General features: G+C 54.4%; 1 protein-coding gene across 4 annotated transcripts in view; it reads left to right on the top strand.

Moving 5' to 3' along the window:
* The window catches only part of PPP2R2B (protein phosphatase 2 regulatory subunit Bbeta), a 96,759-nt gene that overhangs the window by 32,210 nt on the left and 50,645 nt on the right, over positions 1 to 13,904 (top strand). The window contains exon 1 of one of the 4 annotated variants that reach the window (XM_084536163.1): positions 556 to 707. The exons of 2 other annotated variants lie outside the window; for them this stretch is intronic. In XM_084536163.1, coding sequence (XP_084392289.1) covers positions 638 to 707 — 70 coding nt within the window. In that variant the 5' untranslated portion in view covers positions 556 to 637. Of the gene's footprint in view, positions 1 to 555; positions 708 to 971; positions 1,667 to 13,904 lie in introns of those variants that run through there. One more of the 4 variants, XM_084536164.1, reaches the window with a different exon arrangement.

The following is a 13,904-nucleotide window of genomic DNA, read 5'->3' on the forward strand; positions in this document are numbered from 1 at the left end:
TCGCTTCCCTGACAGCTCCTGTGCTCGTGCTCTTCTCCAGGCGTCGCCGGTGCCCCGCCACGCGCTGACCTTCACGTCCCTGGCGGCCGAGCATCCCCGCCGCCCTCCGTGGCTGCGGCAAGAGGCACGGCCGGGGGCGCGGCGCCCTGTGAGAGCTGAGCCCCGGGGCGGCTGTGCGCGGGCTGTGGGACCGCCGGGGCGTTTGTGTTCGGGACGCGCGGGGCCGTCCTGGATGATGTTGGTGGTGTCTTCCAACCTAGATGATTGATTCTGTGATTCTCCGATTCCGCCCTCCTGGCTTCCCGGCCCCAGCGTCCCTTCAGGCGGCAGCTCCGCCGCGGCAGGAGCATCCTCGGGGCAGGGAACGGGGCCGGGGCCGGGGCCGCGCCGTGCCCGACGGGGCGCGCCCTGCAGCGCGGCGGCGCCGATCCGATCCGTTCCGATCCGATCCGATCCGATCCGAGCCGTGCTGATCCGAGCCGTGCCGTATGGGAGGAGCCAGCGGGCTCCGCCGCCCCTGCGCCCCCCCCACGCCGCCGCATTTCGCGGCCGGCCGCCGCGGAGCAGGGCGCGGGGGGGGGGATGATGGATCCGCGGCTGCGGCTGCTGACGCCCCGCGCCCGCCAGCCCGCCGTCAATGGAGGAGGACGTTGAGACCCGCAAGATCAACAGCAGTTTCCTGCGAGACCACAGCTATGCGACGGAAGGTGAGTGCCGGGGGCGGCAGCAGCAGGTGGGGGCCGCCCCCCGGCAGCATCCCTGCCTTCCCCTGCCCCCTCCCGCGCCGCTCGCGTCGCCGGCATCACCCCCGGGCCTCCCCCGGCGGGGCTCGGGCTCGGGCTCGGGGCCGGGCACGGCTCCCTCCCCGCCGGAGGAGCGGGCGGGGGGCGCGGGGTCGATCCCTCCCGGGGGGCTGCGGGCCGTGCCGGGCCGGGCCGTGCCTTCGGTTAACCCGTTCCGGTGACTCAGCAACGCCGGACCCGGTGGATTTCCACCACCTTCGCGGCGTGCCCTCCCGCTGGGATCGCGATCCTCTCCGGATCCGGCGTTGCGGGTGAGGTCTGACATCTTGGATACGCGAGAGACCCCCAGGTTTCAGCCAGTTCTGCCCTTCGGTGGATGGATGCTACGAGACCCGAAGTCAAAATCTGGCTCGTTGCTCCTGCAGTTGTATGCGAGTCAGAGAATTGCGCGTTTGCAGCGAATGGTCTGGCCGTGCTGCATTGCTGATCCGTGCCGGTCCTTCTCCTCGCTGCGCTCCCGAGACACCCGAAGTCTCCGTGCTTCTCGGGAAGGGCAGCAGATGCTCCTCTACCAGGGAGCTGAAGTGGGGACAGTGGGGCTGGGGCCCCTGCCAGGAACAGCTCGGAGCTGAGCCTGTGAGTGTGAGCCAGCTTCTCCCTGCAGCCTGCTCCTGCTCCTTTTCAGCGATCCCCAAGCGTGTTTGCTTATTGCTGGCTTGTGTCTGTTTCCTCGGGGCGCTGTCATGGCGGGGGCATGGCTGGCGCTGGGAGCCAGGTGAGCCCAGGGCTCCTCCTGCCTTGTCCTGCTGCCTCTGTTTTCCACGCTGAGAAATGAGAGCAGGGAAGAGCTCTTGCAGGGCCGGTACAGAGCAGAGGGGTCACTGACTGCAACAAAGCACCCATGTTGCTGCTGCCATGTGAGGGTGAGTGCTTGTGACGGCTGCTGTGCTAAATGGAAGGGCTCGAGGGCTGCGAGGCGGGCACGGAGTCGCAATTCAAAATATGCTTCATTATGACTGTATTAGTGACTTCTGCAAGTAGCCTATGACTGTAGGTGTTGAAAGGTCAGAAAATATGATAAATACTAGTGTAATTGTCATTACTGAAATTAACTAGTTGTCTTAGGGCTGTTTTTCCTACAAGCCTTTGCATGAAGAAATGTGTATCCTGAGTTGTATATTGCAGAGGTGAGGAGATGCCAAAACTGTTAGACATGGAGAGTGTCACACCCCCAGCTGAGCACATAGGGCCTGGCCACTGGTGCATTGGAACATGAACTTCCTGTAATGGCTCGAGGAGTGGAGGAGATGATGTGGCCATGTTCAGCTCAGGAATTGAAAAGTGAGCTGTGAGCTGCACACGGCGCCGCAGACTGCCACAAAGAGGCAGGCTGCACCATGCTGGCAGGGATGGAGGGACAGGGCAGTGTCTGCCTCCGCTGTCCTTCTGACAGCTGGAGTGCTACTGGCTTCACAGCAGTTCTGTCACAGCCTCTTTTGCTTCCTTCCCTCAGGAGAAAAATGCGATTGCTGTAGAAGAAAGCCAATGCCCCCCATCCCTCCAGCATTATTTATTCTCCCAGTAGCATACATGAGACTCAGAAGGCAGCCTTCACACTAGAGAGGCTGGATAGGCTTAATTAGTAGCCAAATAGTCTTCCTCTTATTGTTTCGTTCTCCAAAGGCTGTAGAGAAAGCTAACATATGACCTGATCTTGGGAATTTTATGACTCCAGAACATCACTAAAGGGGACTTATCTAGCAGAAAGATACTCAGCTTAATATAGTAATGGAAAACATTGGATGCCTGGTGAGCCACACAAGAAGCCCACACACAAGTTGGTGTTGCTTGTGTGTAGCTGAAGTGCAAGCGCTGAGAGGTGACGAGGAGCAGAGGCAGTGGTGGTGACACCCCAGTGCTGGTTGGTTTCTGGCACCCAGGCCCTGGTCTGGCCCTGCGTGCCTTGAGCTACAGGGCAGGGCCCCGGGCGGGCGCAGGGCAGCAGTGCTGGCCTGGCCAAGCCCAGCCAGTGCGGGTGAGGGACGTTTGTGCTGGGTGGGATGGCGCGAGCCGGGGCTTCCAGAGTGGCAGCGCAGCCAGGACGGCGAGCATCCGCACTGCCAAGTCAGCTGGCACACAGCCTTGCTCCGTGCCCCGGGGCAGGATGAACTTGCATTGCTGTGTTATAACAGGGCAGCTGCAGCAGGCAGCAAATAACAAATGGGAATGTAGCTGACCTAAGGTTTTCCTGCTTGGGAAGGGTGAAGGGTTGAGTTGAGCCTGCAGTGAGTTCAGCCTCTGGCACTAGGAGGGGATTTTCCAGCCTGCCCTTTCGGATCTGGTCTGTCTGATAATCCATGTAAATTTCCCCAAGTTGTGCACTGGCACTTTCAGAAGAGCCTAGCTCATCATACTAAAAAATGACAGCAATCCTCTCCATAGAAATGAAATAGCCAGAAATGTTTGTAGGCAGCCTACTGAGTCAGAGCAATCCCTGTTCTGTTGCTTAACTGGAGGAGGTACATGAGAGTATTTAATGGCTGAGTATTGGCCAGGAGTTTCATTTCACCTCATGCTCCACAGGACTTCTCATTCTCCATGTAGTTGTTATGCTAGAGACAGGCTCCATGCGCTTTGGAGCAGTAGAGCTTGTTAGTATGGTGTAGAGGAAAAATAATTAAGGAAGAAAATTTTGTTCCAATTTTTTTTTTTTTTTTTTTTCCTAAATGTGAAAGCAGCGTATTCCTAAAATGATCTGGTTGGTAACCCGTGTTTTGTTAAAAATCCTTCCAAAGTCTGTTCAGAAGATAAAGAGTTGCTTTGGAAATGAAGGTGTCTGTGATGTGTCAACTGAGGAAGTAAATGGGGTTATGTAATTTGGTTTAGTGAAGTGTTGTCACTTAAATAGGTCTGGTATTTTTATGCAAATGTGGGGTGAGGATGGTATTTCAAAAGCACACACTTGAATGCCTTGTTCTTGTGTGACGCTCAGAAGTACAGCTAATGAAGGAAATGCATCCATTGTACAAATTCAACTTTAGTTGCCAGGGAATATTAAGTTGCTGAGATGCAGTGCACATCTATCCCTGGTGGGTCGTGCCGCACAGTTCACCCCAGGGCAATGCCTTGGAGCTTGTTTGGTGGCCCAGGACCTCACAGCCTGTCCTCAGAATGGGCAGTCTCACAGGGGGGAACATTTTGGAAATGTGCTAGGTTTGTTCTGCTGCATAAATCCATCTTCATTCGCAATTTTGCTGAGTTCCCTGTTGGAAGTAGAGCAAGTCAAGGCTGTTTGAATGCAAGCAGCTTGAGCAGCTTCCACTTCTAGACATGCTGAAGGGCTCTTCATGCCCCCACCCCAAAGTTGGACTGTTTCCAGCAGCTTGGCCCAGAACATCAGTCTCCCGAAGTCTTCAAACTAGGGGGTTGACCCATTTTTATGTAGTCTTGCTGTCCACCTGGTGGTCCTCTGAGCCCCTTCTATGGCTGAAAGTTGGTCAAGTGCTTCCAAGCAGAGGAGGAACAGTGCTAATGCCCCTCTGTGCCCTAATGAGAATTATGCTGGCTATTCTTGTGCTCAGTGGGTCCAGGTGGGATGGGAGCAGCGGCTGTCACGGTTCAGACCTGCAGCACACCCACCGACCGGCAGTGTTTGTGTCCCGCTCTGCAAGATGTCCACGGTCCCCACCCCGTGGCAGGGCAGTGTCCCTCGTGGGAACAGGGCTGTTGGGCGCTGCATGGGCCCAGGGACATGGGTCCCTGCCAGGGCAGGAGGGCTGTGGGTACCACTGGGCTGGTGCTGCTCCCCTGCTGCCTGCGGCTTGGCTGGCGGCACGGCCGCGATGAGCATCTCCCCTCGGACGTCTTGCTGGCGGAGATGGGTTCCTCCTCCCCAGCTCTGTCTGAACCCTTTTTGGTGCTGCAGGATGTCCTCCGGGGCTCCACCTGTGGAGAGCCTGTAGAGCTTGGCCTTGCCGCAGCTGCATTTTTACTTGGAGACGCTCCTTCCCACCGGTTTGGTACAATGTGCAGGAAACTTTTATGAGGCTTGAGAGGTGCCCTCATGCCCCAGATGTCCATTAACCTGCTCCGGGCGAGGGTTCTCCCCCCATGCTGCAGGCACCAGGCAAGGTGCAGAAGTGGTCTGCAGCATGCATTCCGTGGCATGCACTCCAGTTGTAAGCATTGTCGCAATGACCCCAGGTCCAGAGACACGGGCGCTGATACCTCCCTGACACGCTCGCTGTCCAGCAGAGCTCTGAGGACAAGATGCAGCCTTGCCTGTGGCTGGTCCTGGGTGCAGCCTGTGGCCATGTGGTTGTGCTGCTGGGGTACGTGGGAAGGCCTCGTCCCATGGTGTGGGCTGCTCTGCGGCCGGCCACGTCGCAGGGTTGTCGGGGACCCCGCAGGGAGTTGCCATCTCCAGCGGGTGCCGATAGTGCGCGTGTCCCCGGGGCAGACCCCGTGGGGTGCTGCCGGGCCGGAGGGCTGTGGTACCTGTTGCCCGTGTGCCTTGCCCTTGTGTTGTCCTTAATTTTTCTGAACTGTGCTTACGAAACTGAATAGATTTGCCATTAAGAAATCTATCATTAAGCCTTCATTTCCTTTTCCTAGTTTAATCTCGTTACTCCCAGCCGTAACCCCGTTGCCACTCTGTCATCCCCATACTGCCTTCGTCCCTGGCCTGCCGTCATGCATGCTGTGAGTGTGCCCTCCTCGAGGAGGGAGCCAGGTGCCCACCTCTCTGCCCTCGAGGGGCAGCCTCGCAAAGACCTGTACATGACAGCCCCCAGCAGCACCCTGATGTCGCCTTTGGGGACCTAGGAGCCACCAGATGTGTAAGCAGCCTCCTCGGTATCGCACATCAGGCTCTTTTGTTCTGTTTTGGAGAGAGAAGCAATCTGTGCATTAAAACTTGACACTTTCAGCCTCTGAGGGCATCTCCCCCCACCCTCCAGTGGTGCAGGGGCAGCTGGGGGCTGCCAGGGGCGAGCTGATGCGTTTTCTTTGCACTGACAGAACTTCAGAAGCAGATTAGCCTGCCTGCTGGGGCTGGCTGGGGCTTGCTGAGCTAGATACGTAAAAGCTTTTTCACTTTCAGTGTCAATTTGCTAAGAGCTTTCTGTGGTGGTGACAGTGACTGTTTTTCCATCTATGTATAGTCCCCTTGAAACCATGAAGTAAGGCATTTTCCCACCACGTGCTTGGTTCAAGCTGAGAGCTGCCGGGTACTTTAGTTGTAGCAAATGATGTTAATTGCCATTTGAGGATCATCTGGATTGGGATTTGATTAATCCAGGAACCTCCTTGAAGTGGTAGTTTTATCACATAAGTACTTTGATTATGAAACATGTCCCTGTTCCCTATGCTTTTTATTTATACAGATATTTTTTATTTAGACCTCCCCTTCCCCTCCCTGTGCCTGTGGTCCTGTTGGTCTGAAGGACCCGTGGATGTGTCTCCTTCTGTCTAATCCAGGGATCACTGCGGGGGGATGAATGTAACTCAGCCATTCGTAGTGTACTGCGTCAAAGCCTGCTTGGGATACTTTAATCCGTGGATTAGTGAGAGAATAGATGTGCTTGGAGACTCTGTAATCCCAGGATTACTGGGAGGACTGGGAGCAGGTAATGATGCAACTCAGACCCAGTGCAGATGGGCTGTGGGAGCTCCAGCCACTGGTGGTGGCATCTTCCAGGCTGGCACCTATCTGCAGGGGACGTGGCTTGGCATCTCCCAGCTCCTTGTGTAGACACCAGGTCAGGAGCTGCTCCCTCCGACACTGGGAATGGCCGTGCTGCACCAACAGTGATGTGGAGCCGTGACCTTCAAGCAGTTCCCCAGCCCCTGCGGCTCTCAAGGTCTGGCCACTTGGGGGCCCAGCACCGGGTGTCCAGGGCTCTCTGAGGTGCCCGCACGGCACATCTCGGGGTGCTGGCATGGGACAGCCTGACCCTTGGGTTCCTGCTTGGGGCTGTAGGGCTCATGAAGTGGTGGTGGGGTGGGGGGTGGCACAGTGGCTTTCCTCTGTCCCAGCTCTCTGTGCCTGCCCTTGTTCTGCACCTTCCCTTTGGTATGCTCACTTCCTGGACAGCTTCTGCAGCGATCCCTTGTCTCTGATGTTCCATCAGGGCTTGTTGGGCTCTTCAGGTGGTCTTTCCAGGTCTGAGAGACCTCGATGTGCTTGTGTCGTCAGCTGCCAAGAGGCTGTCAGGTGATGCAAAGCATTTCGTACTCCCGGGCTCTGTCCTGTAGCTGTGTGCTTGGGGCTGTGTCAGGGCTGTGGTCTTCCCCAGAGGCACATGGACCTCTGCTGGGGAAACTTCTGAACATCCCTGGAACAGCAGTGATGTAAAGGGGAGGGAACCTGGGAAGCTCTTTCCCATGGTTTACTCAACCTCTGTGGACAGTGACTGCAAGAAGAGGCTGGGCAAGGTCATAAAAGCTGTTAACATTTGCTAAATACCCAGAGAAATTGCCTCTGGCTCAGGAAGGCCCTGAGCTGAGCTTTAGCAGAGGGTGGGAGAACAGCAGTGGAAGCGCACCTTGTGCATGCATCTCCTGGTGTCTGTTGGAGATGGGATGGTGGAGTAAATGTCTTTGATCTGTCCCAGAATGGCCTTGCTCAGGTCCTCATGTTCTTGTGGTCACTTTTGTGAACAGAAGGCTTGGCAGACCCATAAAGGCTTTAATGCTTCCTCCCCAAAGAGATGGGGAGGTTCAGGGCTGGGAAGGTCAGCAGGTGGCATGGGCTTGATGCTGAGTGTTGTGGCAGACCAGCTAACCATCAGCTACCTCCTGGCCTAAAAGCTGGGGGTTGAAGCAGATGCATTCCCCTCTCAGGGGCATTTGTGGGAGAGATCCTTTCCAAACCTAAGTTCCAGCTGCTTGAGTTGCTGGAAACCGGCAGGTGTGGGCAGGTGACTCCTGCAGCCTCCGTGAGAGGCATGTGCTGTCTCACGCGGAGGTGAGACCCGTAGAGCAGCATGCGCAGCGGAGCTGAGGTTCCTGTTGATGTGGCAGGATGCTGATCAGGCAGGTTAAAAATAGCAGCTGCTTCCTCCCCGCTCCTCCCCATCTCGGCTGTGTGGCTGCAACAGGGAGCTGGAAGCGCTCATCCCGATGTGCTGAGCAGGCACAAAAATCCAGCTGCGGCTGGGGTGGGTGTGGGGCTGGGTACCACAGGGCATGTAGGGCGGTGCTGGGATGGGATGGGCCAGGGGTGCCGTGAGGGCCTGGAGCCGGGCATCAGGCGCCCCAGCATCGGACGGCTTCTCTGGGTGCCCCTGCGGAGCCCTGCTGTGCCTCCTGGCATCCTCCTGCATGCACGGGCGCTGCTGTGCGGCTGTACCTGAGCTGCTTCTGGCCCTCCCCATGTGTCAGGGAGCTGCTGGCATCCCTGCCCTGCCGCAGGGGCACCGAGGCAGGAGCAAACCCACGGCTGTTGAGCCTGCTGTGCCTGGCCCCAGCCAGTGTACGTCTGCCAACCCGCTGGGTCGTAGCAGTGGATTGCAGCGTGGCTGCTGGCCAGTGCCACCATGGACACCTGGTGGGAGTCCTGTGTGCTGGGACGGGCAGCGGCTGCTCCACGGAACATCTCTGCGAGCCCGGGGCCACGCACCCAGCTCTGCCGGCACACTGCTGGGTGGTTGGTGCCGGGCTGTGGCTCGCTGCGGCCTGCAGCTTTGTGGCACCTGGTCTGCGCATGCCGTCTGATTTCCCAAATGCCCTGGGAACAATTCTGTGTGAGGGTACGAGCTGTGCTGCAGGTACGCCTTCCAACTCCCTGCCAGATCCCAGATGTGGGGACACGCTGCATTGTTCATACATTGTCAGAAATGCTTTGCACAGTTTGCATCCATGCTGTCCTCCCCAGCAAAGGTGTAACTGAGCCATTAGTGTCAATGTCTGCATTCAGAGCAGTTGTTCCAAAGCTGGTTGTTATTTTTCTCCTGATGTGAGCCTGATTTCTTGAGAGGAAACATTTCAAGGGTCTTTGAAAGGTTTTGTTCTCCAATGGCAGCTGCAGCCATGGAAGGGATGCAGAATGGTACTGCTTCTCTTTGTGCTGTTTCCCTGGCCTCTGAACAGCTCTGCAAGCAAAGACAAATTGGTGGGACCTCTTTCAGTGTGCAGGTGACTGAAGCGAGTCCTGGGCACTGTTGTCCTTCACATCCTTGTGTCATTCCTGGCCAGGTTTTCAGTTGTATCCAGCAATTAACTGCTTCAGATGAATTCTCACTTTGCCCGTGACAATCAGAGCAGCACAGCTGGGTCCTGACCTGAGCGAGCTGCAGCCCCTCCTGCTAGGCGCGATGTGGACAAGCAGGTGAAACAGGGTGGTGGCAGCAACATTCCTGATAGCTTTGCACGTTTGTTGAAGATGTTCCTATGAGCAATACAGATTTTACTCCTTCCCTCTGTCAAACTCAGGCTTCTCCCAAGCTCTCTGGTCCTCCTGACCTGGTCCCTGGCTCCATGCTGCACAGGCAGGGTTGCTGTGCTCGTACACAGGTTCCTCGCACTGGCCGGAGGAGCGCGCTGCATGGTGCCCAGTGCTGCTCAGCGCCTGATGCTGCTTGCTCTGGAGGATGCCTGGGGAAGCCACCGGCTCTGTGCCACGGGGTGGAGGGCCTGCTGGATCAGTGAGAGGGATGCTTGGCACCTTCGTGGAGCACAGCGGGGTGCGACTGAGGAAACGACAGAGCCCCTCGCTTCCCCTCTGTGTTGCACCAATTCCAAGCAAAATGTCCTGAGGAGCCCCTGCTCTGGGAGGCTGGGGTGCAGTGTGCTGAGGAGTGGATTGAGGCCTTTCTGTTGCATTTCGGTGTGCAGCTAAAGCGAGTGAGAATTGCTGGGGAATGGGGCTTTGACACCCCAGCTGATGCTTCAGGAGGCAATGCCTGGGCAGCAGGAATTGCCGCTCTCGGTGGCAAGGTAGATCCCAGGACTGGGGAGGTGTCTGTGATTTCTGTGGCTTTTTTGTGTTTTCGGTTTTCAGTCTTGCACTTTTTACGGTTTCTGCATCCAAACCCTCACTGTAGCTGCAGCTCACTTTGTTTCAGGGTCAGCTTACAAAGGATGTTGTAGTACTTTGAGGTGCAGTACATACCTTGGAAAGAGGAAAATGCCAAGTACATTAGAAGCTTTTTATTGCAACCTCCTGGGAGGTTAAAGGAACCACAGGGGTCCAGGCACCAGGGCTGTTGGAGAGGTCAGAGAGTTGTTTGCAGACAGCTGGTATGTCCAGAATGATCCCGCCTCCATTGCAACACTGTCTGCGTTGCACAGAACTGCTGCGCAGCCTTTTTGTTTCTTTTAAAAACTGTTTGCTCACTTGCTTATGTGCAGCAGGTCAGCTGTTCAGTAGTGTGTGATGGACCAGCTCTCCTAAATCCACGCTAAATCAGATCCTTTGAATGGAAAGGTAACCAAAATAGAAAACAGAAACCAAAATAGACAACTAATCTCCCATTTCAATCTCCTCTGTCCTGCATTTCAGTTGACTCCCTAGTGCAGTCATAAAACACAACCATTATCTCAGCTTCCCGAGTATGCAAACAAATTGCTGTGATTTTCCTACCCTTGGATCAGTCCGTATCCATATTCTCAGAATAACAATAAACGTTAATGGAGATAAAGACTGTTATCTCCCTCATGTCTATTTTGTCACTGGAATAACAACTTTAAATGTTAAGAGTGCTGAGATTTATAGATGCCAAGCCTGCTCAGCAAAAAATAAATCATGTTCCATAGTGCACATTACCATTTATTGCTGCTATATTATCTGAAGCCAGAGTGGGTGTTAACCCTGTGATAACATCCTCAAAGGGGATTTTAAATAATTCTGTAGTTTAATGTAAAAATTCTGTTGGCTGCCTGGTTTGATTTGCAACTCATTTTAGTGCAGGGGTATTGAAGTGGAAGCTGCCAAAAATACTGATAACGAGCTCCCCAAGAAATATGGAAACAGGAAAAGCGCCATACCCTGAAATAGGCCCTTTCGGCTGTAACTTCAGTGATTCCAGCCACATGCACATGGTTTCCCAAGTATAGTATTTTTCAAGGTCTTGTAGGCTTTTGAAGACTTCAGGATTGTCTGTTTTTTGAGTTTCATCTCATTTATACTTAATACAGAAGTCCACATTGACATACACATTGATAATAAAATAAACGTATTTCAGTTGTCATTTAATGCATGGCCTCAGACAGAGCAGTTCTGCAACCAGCACCGCTCTTAGCAGCACCCTGGCCACGCTCTGTGGTGGTGCTTGGACCTCTCAAGGTGGTGCTGCTCCTTCCTGAGCCCCTGAGTGGCAGAGCACTGGCAGCAAGCTTTGGAGGGGCCTCTGGTGCCCAGGTGCCGATGCTCTGGGTATTGCTTTGACAGCTCCTGACTGCGTGGCCACCTTGAAGCTCAGTGCAAGGGCTGCGTTCAGAATCCTGCCTGCGTGTGGCTGTGTTACTGGGCTCCTGAAATGAGCAGTGCAGTCTTGGTGGTTAGTCATTAGGTGTTTCCTTGTGTTCCCTTTGTTGGGCTATGTGAGTGGAGGCAAAGCAATCTGACTGATGAAAAGCAACCTGACAAACGCAGGCATTTGACCAAACATTGAGTACCTGCTATTGACAATTCATTCCTGTGTGAGCCTTGTAGCAGTTAGCAGCTGATGAGCAATGTTGGCAAGCATGACAGATCGCTTCACTCACAGGCTTAGTAAATTTTACCAAGTGAGAAGGGGAGCGAGGTCAGGAGAGCGCGAAGGAGCCAGCCCTTCCGACTCGCTTTGTCTTCAGTGAACACTGATGAAATTGTATAACCGCAGAGCTCAGACTGATGGGAGCCAGATGCCAACCAGCACCTGGGGGAAGCTATAGCTTGTTTAACACCTGGCTCCTAGCCATTAAACTTGCTTGGATAGATGGTGCAGAACAGGGAGTGCTTGTACTCTGGTGCTCATGGTGCAGCTCCTGGAAAAACCTACTGTCAGGAAGAGTGCCCATCCCTAAGAGTGGTGCTTCAGGGACACGGCAGCACTATGGAGCCTGGCCTCTTGCAGGAAAGTGCCCTGAGAGCAGCAGTGTGCAGGTGTGGGCTGTTTCATCCCCTATGAAACTGCAAGAAAATGAGCGGTTTCCTTGGGACCCTCACTCTGTTGCTGCCTGACCTGGTGTCCATAACATCAGGTGCTTGGTGTGCCTCTTGAGGCAGGCGAGGAACCCTGGTCACAGCTGCCCCGCTGGGCAGTGCCTGCAGATGGGGCATGTGTGCACTGTGCTCAGGCTCACTGACAGCCTCTGAAGTGGCTGCGGTGGGGCCACGCTGAGAGCCCAGCTCCCTCTTTACCAGGCTTTGTCACCGTCCCACTTCCTGGGTGCTCAGGAGGTGTCCTGGGGGAGTGGAATGGATCTTGTGGCAATGGTTGGTCTTTGTCCCACCAAGAGCACAGGGTTGTTCAGAGGAATGGGATTGTTGTCCTCCAGCCACCTACAGCAGGAAATGCGTTTGTGCAGAATGTTTTCACGGGCTGCATGATTCACGTGAGATGTAACTGAGCCTAAAGGGAGCTAAGCATTTCTCACTGTGTCTGAATTTTCTGTGCACTTACAGGTGAATGAGTTTAAAATGAATTCTTTGAACCTAGGTGTATCAACCAACCTCCACCTGCCTGACATGTAGGAGAAGCCTCTTATGAGAGATTATTTCATGACTCCATACCGGAGGACTCTTGCTTTGCCAGAAGAGGAGATGTGATCTGGTATGGATGAGACCTTGGCAGCTGTGGACAGCTGCTCTGACCCCGTCTGGCAGGCTGTCAGTGGGAGCACACCTCTGAGTGGGACTGTGGGATGAGGTGGGGAGAATGAGAGAGGAGGTTTCTGAGAGCCCTCCCTCGCAGTCCCTAAATAAACTTGGCCTTGGTTGCAGCAGGCTGACAGACCCTTAATTATAATAACAGCAGGAGCAGTGTTGCTTTGTAACTGGTTCCCCACTGAAAATTTCTGGCTAGCAGGAATGGTGTGCCAGATGTCTGCTTGTGATTGCCTCTGGTTGTGAAGATCAGTTCAGGGGAAATACTCTCAGCTGGAGGATACAAATAATGCAGGTATCCAGGGTTTCCATGGTTTGTTTGCTTGTTTTTTTGGCAGAAGCCAGGGTCCCATTGCATGGACCCATCAAAATCTTTGCGTGCATCTCCACAGCAATTATCTTCTGCAAAAAATTGTTATTTTTTTTAGAAGAGACTGAAGTGAATTGGGACATGCATGTCTCCAAGCAATGATGTACTGCTGAATTGTGGCTAATCTCTGGAGGTGTCCTTCCACCCCCGCATCTGCTACGATCTCTGGTCTGTGGGTTCCTGCAGTCGCTAGCCCCACAGTGTGATTTCATCCTGCTGAGACAGGACCACGTGCAGAATGTAGCGGGAGTCTCATAGCAATGGGGTCCTGGCTCCTACAGCAGTGCCTGTGGGCCCGAGATGCGTTGCTGGACTGGGGAACTGCTTCGAGACTAGAACTGAAGCCTGCCACGTTACCTTGTCTGTGCCTGGCTCTTTGGAGGAGACGGTGAAGTTCTGTAATCGTTGGACATTTGATGTAATATAAGAACTCCCTAATTAGGACGTTTATGAGTTAATCACGTGACACGTTGTTTGCTCCCTGCTGCAATACTGAGATGTGTTTGAGGACGTGGGGAAGCGGATCATCCTTTTTTTTGGCTTTGTGTCACCCTAATGCGTTACCTCCATCTGGTTGTCTCCTCCCCCCTCGCATCCCTCAGCTGGAAGTGTGTACCAGTGGCTATTAATAGCTGCATCCTGCAACAGTCTGCTCTTGCAGATGGGATTCTGAGCTTCTGAAGCCTAAAACTCATTACAAATGAAGCAATACGCTGTGTGGTACTTAATACAATTAGGCTTGCTAATTTAGGTTCTCGGGGCCAAATGTGGCCCCCAGTTTCTGCATGAAGCTGCGGACCAGCACGTCCCGTCGCCATGCGTTCAGCTGGTGTGATGGCCTCGGCTGCAGCACCCTGTACTCAGTGCTGTTTGTAAAATACTGATGGGAGGGCCTGGTCCCAACACCTTTGGCTTTGCATTCCTGATGTTGCTTGGGATCTGTGCAGCACCAGGATGGGAGAGCTGTTGGGCTACAGCTTGT

Source organism: Aythya ferina (genome assembly GCF_964211825.1).
Source record: "Aythya ferina genome assembly, chromosome: 14".
NCBI lineage: Eukaryota > Metazoa > Chordata > Aves > Anseriformes > Anatidae > Aythya > Aythya ferina.